General features: G+C 36.1%; 1 protein-coding gene across 1 annotated transcript in view; it reads left to right on the forward strand.

The window, feature by feature from the left end:
* The window catches only part of MRPS28 (mitochondrial ribosomal protein S28), a 98,245-nt gene that overhangs the window by 14,563 nt on the left and 72,316 nt on the right, over positions 1-11,366 (forward strand). The window contains exon 2 of the mRNA XM_012663164.1: positions 4,683-4,864. Coding sequence (XP_012518618.1) covers positions 4,683-4,864 — 182 coding nt within the window. The remainder of the gene's footprint in view (positions 1-4,682; positions 4,865-11,366) is intronic.

Below are 11,366 nucleotides of genomic sequence, written 5' to 3' on the forward strand. Positions count from 1 at the left end.
ATATAAATTTGTATATAAATATGTACACTGTTATTTTTAACTATCAACCAGATAGCCAATGTTCTTTGAACTTTTAGATAGGTTTATATTATAAACCTAATATGTGCACAACTAAGCTTACTCTCTTGCCTCTGCTTACTCTTCCCCTTCATACATGCCTCCCCCTTTGCCTCACTTTCTGCAGCCACTTGGGTACCAAGGCTTTGCTGTACTATTTGGTAAATGTTGTTGTATCCCTTCTTCTGTATTCCAATGACCAATGCTTCAGTGTGAGCCCTTTTTAAAAAAGATAAATTTTATTGTGTATTTTTAAGGCATACAACATGGTGTTGTAAGATATATATACATATATGTGTATATATTAAAATAGTTACTATAGTGGAACAGGTTAACATAGCCATTATCTCACACAGTTACTCATTTTCCCTTCTGTGGCAAGAGCAGCTATAATCTACTCATTTAGCAAAAATCCTGAATGCAAAACACTATTATTAACTATAGACCTTATTTTGTACATTAGATCTTTTGACTTGTTCATTCCACATATTTGCTACTTTGTATCCTTTGACCTATAGCTCCCCATTTCCTCTCCCTAACCCCAACCTTGGTTAACCACTGTTTTATTCTGTCTCTATATATCTTTTTTTCCCTAAGATTCCACATATAAGTAAGATCATGCAATATTTTTCTTTCTGTGTCTGGCTTATTTCACTTAGCATAATGTCCTCTAGGTCCATCCATGTTGTGGCAAATGTCAAGATCACCTCCTTTTAAAAGGCTGGGTGATATTCTAATATTTTTACATATATGTATAATATATATATATGACAGTTTCTATATTCATTTGTTCATTTATGGATACCCACATTTCCATGTCTTGGTTATTGTAAATAGTGCTGCAGTGAAGGTGGGAGTGCAGATATCTAGGGTAAGCCATTTGTTACCTCTATCCTAGCCAATTGGAGGAGCCTCTCAACAGTTGACTCTTTTCTTTTTTTTTTTTTTTCCTCCCTTTGGTTCATCTTGTATTGTGCTACCAGAGCATTTCGTTTTGTTGAAACAAAGAACAAGTACTGTCACCCCATTGATTAGAAACTTCTTTTGACTCCGTACTGCTTATAAGATGTCTAACCTATTTAGCCTAGGGTATGAGACTTTTTACGACCTAAGTGAGGGTAGCAGTTGTTTTCAGCAACTTTTTGAACCCTAATCTCTGTTGTCATGTCGAGTGAACTCTGTATTCCCTTACCATTTCACATATTTTCATATCAAGGCCCAGAACAGAACCTGGTACATGATAAGCAGTCAACACTCAACATACGTTTGATGAATGAATGAAAGCGGTTCTGTTCCATTTATCTGCTACCTAGGCAGTCCTGTTGAACTTTCAGGCCTCAAAGAGAGAAAATAGTACAGCAGAGTAACAGGAAATCTGAGCTCTATGACCAGCCTTAAAGGAAGCAGTCAACTCCAAGTTACTTGCTTTACCTATGACAACTCTATGAATAAGCTTTATTGTAACATTTTTCAGGGTTAGACACTGAGCTCCATCAAACACACCCCGTGGTGACAATGTGCTTACAATTTCTGCAGTCTGCATCAGCATGAGAGGAGCCAACAATGTTGGTTTAGACACTTTAAAAACAGGGCTCCCTTCAGTCAACATGTATTGTGGGAGTTGCTACATTTATTATTTTTAGAAGTCCCTTGACAAGTAAATGAGTGCATCTTGGCTTATGCCCTAGGAATTCAGAGATGGTTCTAGACTATGATTTTTGAAGGAGGACTTTGATTATTTGAAACAGTTCCAAAAATCAATACTGCATTATCAAACATTAAATGCAATAACGAGCATACAATTTGAAAGCTAATTCAGGTGTTAGTCCATGAGTCTTATATTTTTAGTAAAATCATTTCACTCACTGAAAACATACTGACTTCCCTTGCAAAATGTAACAAAATAAAGGCAAAAATAATGGGAGAGAAAGCAATAGCATTCCATTTCCACTAGATTTTAAAGTTGCCTTTAAAAAATAATTATTTAGCCGGGCGTGGTGGCTCACGCCTGTAGTCCTAGCACTTTTGGGAGGCTGAGGCGGGTGGATCATTGAGCTCAGGAGTTCAAGACCAGCCTGAGCAAGAGCGAGACCCCGTCTCTACTAAAAAAATAGAAACAAATTAGCTGGACAACTAAAAATATATAGAAAAAATTAGCCGGGCATGGTGGCACATGCCTGTAGTCCCAGCTACTCAGGAGGCTGAGGCAGTAGGATCGCTTGAGCCCAGGAGTTTGAGGTTGCTGTGAGCTAGGCTGACGCCACGGCACTCTAGCCAGGGCAACAGAGTGAGACTCTGTCTCAAAAATAATAATAATAATAATTATTATTATTTATAATTTTATAAAGGGTATAATGTAATAAATATTTCACAACAGACTTACTAAAAATCTCGAGAGAATTCTTTTAAACATTTGGGAACACTTAATAATTTTCTAAAACCAAGGGGGAAATACTACTTACTATCATACTAATCTTAGCCCAAACCTTTCTTCACAATTATAAAGGAGATTATAGTACTATTTTAGGAATAGGCCCTAGTGATGGCTGAGTTATATCCAATAAATGTTTAACTGCTGAATCAACTACTGGATCTTCTGTCATCTAAGGCTGTTTTAATTAGCTTATGGCTTCAATTGGAAGCCTATCTCGGTGCCCCGCCCTCCCCCCCCTAAAAGGATAAGAGAAAAAAGAGGAAGCCTGGTAGATGATCAACCACAGAAGTGGAGTAATGAGAAAGCAGGTAATAGGGGAAATCAGGCAGGACCCAACCTGGTTAGAAGCAGGATGAGACACCCAAGTTGATAATCTGTCTGCTCTTCCCTGAAGCAGTGCTATTCTCAGCTACTCTAGCGGCAGCTGCTGTGGCTGGTGTAGTGGCTCCCAGCAGAGGATCATAGTTGCTGCTCTTGTCAGGGATGGCTTACTCAGTATTACTCTCTCTGCACTACCTTTAGAGGGCAAGTCATAGCAGTGTCTGTGTTGAGTCTGTAGTATGTAGCCCATATTTTATCTTGGGCTCTCTGCAAGAAAGAACTATTTTTTCAAGTTGCTTGTTTAAGGACCTTTAATGTTATACTTTGTGGAGTAATAAAATAGTATTATGGCTAATGGCATGCATTCCTGGCTATCCTTTCAGCTCTAGTTGGTGCCTAGGTCTATTGACTTGTCTTTGGTTGAGACTGACCCTTCTGTGCTAAGGATTTTTCCCAGGGTGTTTCAGTCCACTGAATAAATTCATCCCCATACCCTCCCTCCAGCACCTGAAGGAGTTGACATCAGCCAGATGTCTTGACTTTTTTTTTCTGAAGCAGAGGTCATAAACTTGTGGTTCAGGGCCAAATTCAACACCCGAATGTGTTTTGCCAGTTTTGTAAGATGGAAAACTTTTTTTTTAAGCATATAAGCATTTAAAAATTGGAAATTTTACATTAATATATGGATTTCTGGTTTTTCTTGGAAAATTAAAATGTGGCAACAACGGGACTTGAATTGCAGCTGCAGCTGGAGCTGAGTAGTGGCCTCACCCTTTAGACTTGGGCACATTCTGTTTGTAAAGCCCCCACCTGCCCTGGCATTCGAGTTTGTGATCCTTGGAGTAGTACGTGCATTAAAATTAAGTCATAAATATAGTTTTGTAGTTTTAGAAGTAAATACGCTTTTGAACTCTTAATAAAAATTCTCCCTGGAATAACAAATGTAAAACTTTTTCCAACTACAGGATATAGGCAGATCAAAATGTTAATATTCTTCTGTGATTAGCTCTCACAAATAGAAACTTAGTACTTCCCTTATATTACACCAAAGGGCACACACACCCCACCATACACAGATTTAAAGATGAATAGAAGGCATAAATCTGTGTTCATGGATTTCTGAAAAATCATGTGTTTGGAAAAAATTTTTGTAAGAGAAAAAAAGGAGTAATCAGACTATATGTTCAGTCATGCCTCAAGTGAATTCAATATGTAAAAAGACTCCTAGAGAGTAAGCAACACAAAACAATCAAAGAAGCTATTTTCCTTTGAAATTTTACTTTAGGGAAAAGAAGAAAATTATAACAAATTCGAGTTGTTTAAAAATAACAGGACCTCATGTTTGGACTGATAACTAACTGTGATGAAGGGCCCTTAATCATTTTTATGTTAGTATATATTTAAATGTGTATTAAAAATAGTCACTCTCACTAAACCTTAATTATTAATAGAAAGCATTTTTTGCAGACGGTCAGAATTGAGAATAAAGTTGATCACCTGCTTGGATGCCCTCCTCATGTGCTCAGACTCTGACACCTTCCACCCCCCACCCCCAGCCCCATTCTGGGAGGCTTTGTATACACACTCTCCTACTCTCCTTACTTGGCTTGGGCTCTTGAGAGCCCACTCTGGACTACCACATCCCTACCATCCCCCACCAAGTCCAGGTGGCTACTTTTCTTTAGCTCCTCTTCAGGAAGAAAACAGAGGTAGAGGAAATTAAAGAGCATAACTGAATTTTTAAAGCAAAATTTCATATAAAATTTTAAATTATTGCTACAAAATTTGACTTTAAAAAATTTCCCCTTTAAGACTTTATTATACCTTTATGCTGAGTTACATGTATATAAATATCTCTTTTCATATTTAGGACTCTCCAAAAAATGTGGAATCATTTGCATCCATGCTGAGACATTCTCCTCTTACACAGATGGGACCTGCCAAGGATAAAGTAGTCATTGGACGAATCTTTCATATTGTGGAGAATGATCTTTATATAGATTTTGGTGGCAAGTTTCACTGTGTATGTACAAGACCAGAAGTGGACGGAGAGTAAGTAAAATCATTTCCAAGTGCTTTAAGAGTGTTTTTAAAAGTTGAGGTACCTCAGTATTGTTTGATGTAGGTAGTTTTTGAAAAGACAGAAAATATGTTTATTTCTCTTGATAATGCTGTTAGAAGAAAAGTCTGGCATAAAATACTCCTGCTATAGTCAATTTCAGGTTACCAACATGATGTCAGTGAACACAGAGTTGGGAAGATGTGTGCACAATAGCCTCTCACAAGCTGGTATTAACCGGCTCCAGCACACCTCTAGCTCATACAGTCAGAAACTAAACAGTGTCTTAACCAAGTGAGTGGTATAAACTAGGAAATAGATACCTGGAAGAGAGAATGGATTTCTTAAACTCTCTGGCATGAGAGGTAATGGCTCAGGCATAACTTAAGTTGGTATATCAAATAACTATATAAGTTTAGTTAAAAGTAGTAAGACCTAGAGAAATTTCTAAGTAAGATGTGTCTGTCAATCCAGATTTTAATACCGTAATCAGTATCTATTGTATAAAGGGTTATTGGAGGAACTAGTTATTGTATGGAAAGATTTAGAACAGCAACTGGCATATAATAAATAGATGCTACTATTGTTATTGTTATTCTTGTCGTGTTGTTATTATTGAAATCCTGGTGACTCAGTGATGACATCCCTGAAGAATTCCTGCTGAGGAGTGTTTATGAAGGAGGCAAATGCAAAGATATGTGGTCTATAAGTCCTCTTTCAAGGGAGACATCCTAAGCTCTTGGGTACTTTCAGCAGAAGCTATAGCAGATCACTTTTTCATTAATAGAAAATATAACTAATTTTAAAATGAAGTGCTGTTTTATTTTACACAAAGAAATCCTCTAGTACCTCTTTACAACTGATAAACTTTTCATCATGCTACCAGTTACAGTGGATATCTTGTCCTTACAAGTTGATCTAACATGCAGCCAAGAGAATCAGGTATTAACTTTATAAAAAGATATCTTTTGCAGACAACTCTGCTGAGCTATTTCTCAGCAAATATTCACCTGCTTAGTGAAGTTTATTATAAATTGCAAATACCAGTGATATATTTTTTTATATTTGAGGATGGAATTTTGTTAATAGTATTTCTTTCATGGATGTTTATTTCTTTGTGGATGTTCTGTTCTCTGTGCTGTTTTTTCTCATTTAATTAAATTTTTAAAACATAAGTTTTCTCATGTCATATTCTTTTTTTTTTTTTGAGACAGAGTCTCACTCTGTTGCCCCAGCTAGAGTTGCCGTAGTGTCAGCCTAGCTCACAGCAACCTCAAACTCCTGGGCTCAAGCAATCCTCCTGCCTCAGCCTCCCAGGTAGCTGGGACTACAGGCATGCACCACCATGTCTGGCTCATCTTTTCTGTATATATATTTTTTAGTTGTCCATCTAATTTCTTTCTATTTTTAGTAGAGACGGAGTCTCGCTCTTGCTCAGGCTGGTCTTGAACTCCTGAGCTCAAGCAATTCTCCTGCCTCGGCCTCCCAGAGAGCTAGGATTATAGGCGTAAACCACTGCGCCCGGCCTAACTCACAGATTTTTAAACATCAGTATTTGTGATTAGGTAGTTCTCTAATGAGTGCTATCGTGTCATTGGAATTTATTTTATGTATAGTATAGCTTTAAATGGTTAAATACTGGAATCTGTTCCAACATTTACTAAATCTTAATTTTTTTATTTAAAACTATACACACACCATGTATGCACACATTCTATTATGGAAATTATTCTTTGCCTAAAACCTCCATTTCCATTCATTCTTCCCCCAGTGAAGCAATCTATTTAACAAAAGTCTTTTGAGGGGAGAGGGGTGGCTCATAGTAATTTTGCAGATAAATTCTCTAGTCTTTGGAGCACTTACTATAGTATAGTCTTTTTTTAATGTACTTAGGAGAGTTAAATGCCTACACTGCTTTGTTTTATAGTTATCTGTAGTAGTTATCTCTCAACTCCTGCTTCTGTTGAACCACCTGCACACTATCCAATGACTGTCACCCACTTAAGACTTCCACCGTACTCACAATACCCACTTAAACTTCCACCATACTCACAAAATCAATACATTCATGAATGAGGATCATGAAAAGGAGCCAAAGTGGTACAGCAGTTGATTTGTTCATTCATTTATTCATCCATTCAACACACACTCACTAGACTTCTTCAGTTTGCCTGGCAGTGTTGGAAGGACTAGTTCTCTGCTCTCATGAAATGCATAGTCTAATAGAGAAGGAGGACTGACAGTAAACAAGAACATAATTCACTTTAAACTGTTGGTAATTACACAAGTAGAAAAGGATAATATGGTGACAAAATGTCTGGTGAGTGGAAGATAACAGTAGTAAAAAAAAAGGGCCTTTGGCCTCTACTTCTAGTGCTGTAGGTCTGAAATGCAATCAAAGTACCTCCCCTATACCCTCCTTTTTTTTATGATAAGCAAGAGTCAAGGTTTAAGCCCCATTCCTCTCTGGTCTTACAGACTGGTGCTTTTATTTCTAACAGTGTACCCAAGGGAGTAGTTTATTTCAGCCAAAATTTAACCTGAATACTGTAATCCTAGCACTCTGGGAGGCCGAGGCGGGCGGATTGTTTGAGCTCAGGAGTTTGAGACCAGCCTGAGCAAGAGTGAGACCCCGTCTTTATTAAAAAAAAAATAGTAGAAAGAAATTATCTGGACAACTAAAAATATATAGAAAAAATTAGCCGGGCATGGTGGGGCATGTCTGTAGTCCCAGCTACTCAGGAGGCTGAGGCAGCAGGATCGCTTGAGCCCAAGAGTTTGAGGTTGCTGTGAGCTAGGCTAACGCCATGACACTCACTCTAGCCAGGGCAACAGAGTGAGACTCTGTCTCAAAAAAAAAAAAAAAAAAAAATTTAACCTGAATAGTTTGATCCCTTTTTTCCCTACCTACATACCATATATCCAAACCCTATGGCTGTGCAGGTAGCAACTCCACTTCTAAATCTTCATACCCTATTTTTTAGCAAATTCCTTATTGTCTGGTTTTTAATCTATCATGAAATGAAGATTTATACTTTTCACAGAGTATTTGTTATCTCTCTTGATTGGTACATTTAGAAATACTTAGGTTCTTTTTAAAACCCTCCTCTAGGTTTTTTATAGCTTTTTGTCATGTATGTTTTGAAAATACTGTGGAGAAGTGTCAGGCCAGCATAATTACTGTTTCAGTTACTTTTTACTTCTATTTGTATCCAAAACAAAATTTATGGGTGGGAACTTACTTTATTCAAATGTTTGCCTATTGTCTTCATCATTGGTGGAAGGATGATGATACAGTGATCCAGGAAGTAATGAGATCCAGCTTGGTTGTTTCTGGTCTTTCCCTTTTCCTACAAGTTTAGATTATATGACTAAATAGAACAGTTTATTGGGCTAGACACACATTTGCTCTCTAACTCCATGATGCCAGACCTCTGAACAAGTGGATTTTGGAAGGCTAAATAAATCTCAGTAATGGCAGATATTCCTGCCTTGGTAGTTTGTAAATCCCTATAAATAAGACATAGATATTATATCATTTGTTCATCATTCATCAGCCTTACTTCCTTTTCTTATCCCTTTAGAAAACCATTTTTCGTCTACATTCAGACTTATATGTAGTTGAATACTTTCTACTTTACAAGTTAAAGATTACACATAATGAAAAATAACTAAAATTTAATGAAATATCCAGTTTAGCCAAATGTTTTAATTTTGTCATTTTTGCTTTTAATAAATAAGTTTGATGGCATTTCAGACTTACAGCAACTGGTAAGTATCAGAAATCATTTTGGTTAACAGAATACTCTAATTAGCTAAGTAATAGCCTTTTAATAAGTTTTATGACTTTTTTGTTTTAATACTCATTTTTTTGATTATAGTTTAAAGGAATACTTTTCAAGTTTTGTACCAAAAAGCCTTAGAGTTTTGCAGAAAGGCATTAGAGATTGCTGTGGGGGTAAAAGGGGTATTAGGCCCTACTTTTAGAGCTACTCTACATTTATCTGTTTTGTATATTACAGTTCTGGGAACATTTTGTTTAAAATGTGTGGTATTTCTACTATAAAAAAAAAGTTTGAAAAATACTTAAGGGAAGAAACTAATTCTGGAAAGGCATTACATTAATAGTGACATTCAGAATCTAAGCTGTTGTATTAATATTTAAGCATGAGCGATAGTAATTTGATCTACTTAGAGTAAGTTGCAAAATAGAAATATTATAAGTAAATTCAGAAATTTGGGGGCATGGTTGAGACCTATTATATTACTTGTAGTACCAGTCTCGAAAGTTTTAACCATTGTATTCTTCTTCAAATCAGCTTATGACTTGAAATCAGAAATCACATATGACAAATCAGAATGACTCTGCGTTAACAGCTTCTTTAGCAATTATCATTTAGTTAACTGATTTACCAAATTAATTGACAGTCTTCTCCTTGTTCTATAAAGCCCACTGACTACATTGATGCCAATACCACACCAAACATTAGAGATTAGTAATCCTGTACTATACCTGGGCACTTTTGCTTCTTCCAGTTGAGGTATATGTTTAGCAAAAACTAATTGTTCTGATTTCAAAATCTGTTTCTATTATTAATAGTATGTAATTTATTTGGATATCACATAAATTAATAAAATATGAGTATAGAAAGGATTTTTTGTTCTTATAAAAGCTAATGTTAATGTTTTGGAAAGACTCCATAAAAGAAAGATAATTTTTGTTTTAAAGAAATTGCTATTGAATTAGGTTGTAAAGATTGAAAGAAAAATCATAGAACTGTGGACAGTATTGCTTTCCAAATGTCTTTCTGTTCTTGGTCTGTTTTCATGTAACTGACCCTGGCAATCAGACCTTCCGAGTGTAGGTATTGTTCCATAAGGAAGTTGATGCAGCGCTCCAGTGAGTATACGCCTACTCAGAAGATCTTGACCCCATATTAGTATATTTCCATTAATTTGCTTGAAGTTAATATTTTTACTTTGTATGTGTATACTTTTTGTTTTTTGAGTCTTTTAATTTTGACTTCATTTTCCATGAACCATTCTGAGTCAGAGGGCTTCTACTGTGAATTAAAAATACAAGGCACTTTTCCCATCTTGGGAACCTGCCTACTCCCTTTTTTTAAAAACATTTTTTCTTCTGTCATATTAATACAGCACACAATTTCACAAAATTTGTTGTAGTGTGAATTGCGATTGTTTCCTTTCCATAGTCCATCTGATTTCCATCTAATAATCATAATGGGTTTTTTTTTAACTTATACTGGCATTTCACGTATATTGTCTCATTTATTTGTCATAAGAAACATAGAAAGTAGATGATACTATCCCCATTTTCCAAAGGAAAAAAATGAGTCTCTGAGCATAAATAATGTGCTGCAGTCACACAACTAGTAATTAACAAAGCAGGGATTTATTCAGACCTAGGGCTCTGTATTTCCAAAGCTCATGAATGTTCTTTTCACCCTACTTTGCTGCTGTCTAAATCATACAACATGTAGTAACTCAAGTGTTACTGTAATAGTCTCACACATGAAGCAGTTTCATATCAGGGACCCTGAAGGCAGTGTGGTAATGAAGCTCTGTGGAGGTCTGTTAAAAGAATGGTAAGTAGTCTATTATATCTTTGGTTATGGTATCCAAGGTTGCTGTGGTTTGAATGTTTGTGTCCCTGCAGAAGTCATTTGTTCAAACATAATCACCAATGTGATGCTGTTAGGAGGTGGGGCCATTGGGAAGTGATTAGTTCATGAGGGCTCTGCCCTCACGAATAGGATTAGTGCTGCCTTGCCCTTTTCATTATGTGAAGACACAGAGAGTAGCTGCCATCTGTGAACAGGGACTAGGCCTTTACCAGACACGCTGGTGCCATGATCTTGGACTTCCCGGCCTCTAGAACTATGAGAAATAAATTTCTCTTTTTTATTAACTACCCAGTTTGTGGTATTTTGTTATAGTAGCTCAAACAGACTGAGACAACAGTATAGTGTGTTTGAAAAGTATTATCAGCAATAAATAACTATAGCAGGTTCAGGCCTTGTTTTGGAATGGATCTATATTATAATTATGGTGAGACTCATAGGAACTAGTTAATGTTTGACAATGATTAGTTGCCTAAAGTCAGCATGCCTCATGTTATTTGGGAATGATATATTTCAAAAAAGTTTATTCTGTAAATAATAGAAAGTTGGCTATTTCTACATATAATACTTAATTTTTTTTTTTATTTCAGCATATTATGGGGGTACAGGTGTTTAGGTTATGTATGTTGCCCTTGCCCCTTTCCTCCCCACCTAAGTCCGAGTTTCAAATATGTCCATCCTTCGGGTGGTACGAATACTTAATTTTAATTCTTTGATTGGTTTCTTAAATAAAATGCATCATCTACTTTCTTTGAACCTTGTTAGGCCTAAAGTAATTTAACCTTTTTTTTAATGACCCAGGGTCATAATTATAAACATAAATTTCTATATCATATCATAATAAAAACATATA

This window comes from Propithecus coquereli, unplaced genomic scaffold (genome assembly GCF_000956105.1).
Source record: "Propithecus coquereli isolate 6110/MARCELLA unplaced genomic scaffold, Pcoq_1.0 Scaffold8, whole genome shotgun sequence".
NCBI classification, from domain to species: domain Eukaryota; kingdom Metazoa; phylum Chordata; class Mammalia; order Primates; family Indriidae; genus Propithecus; species Propithecus coquereli.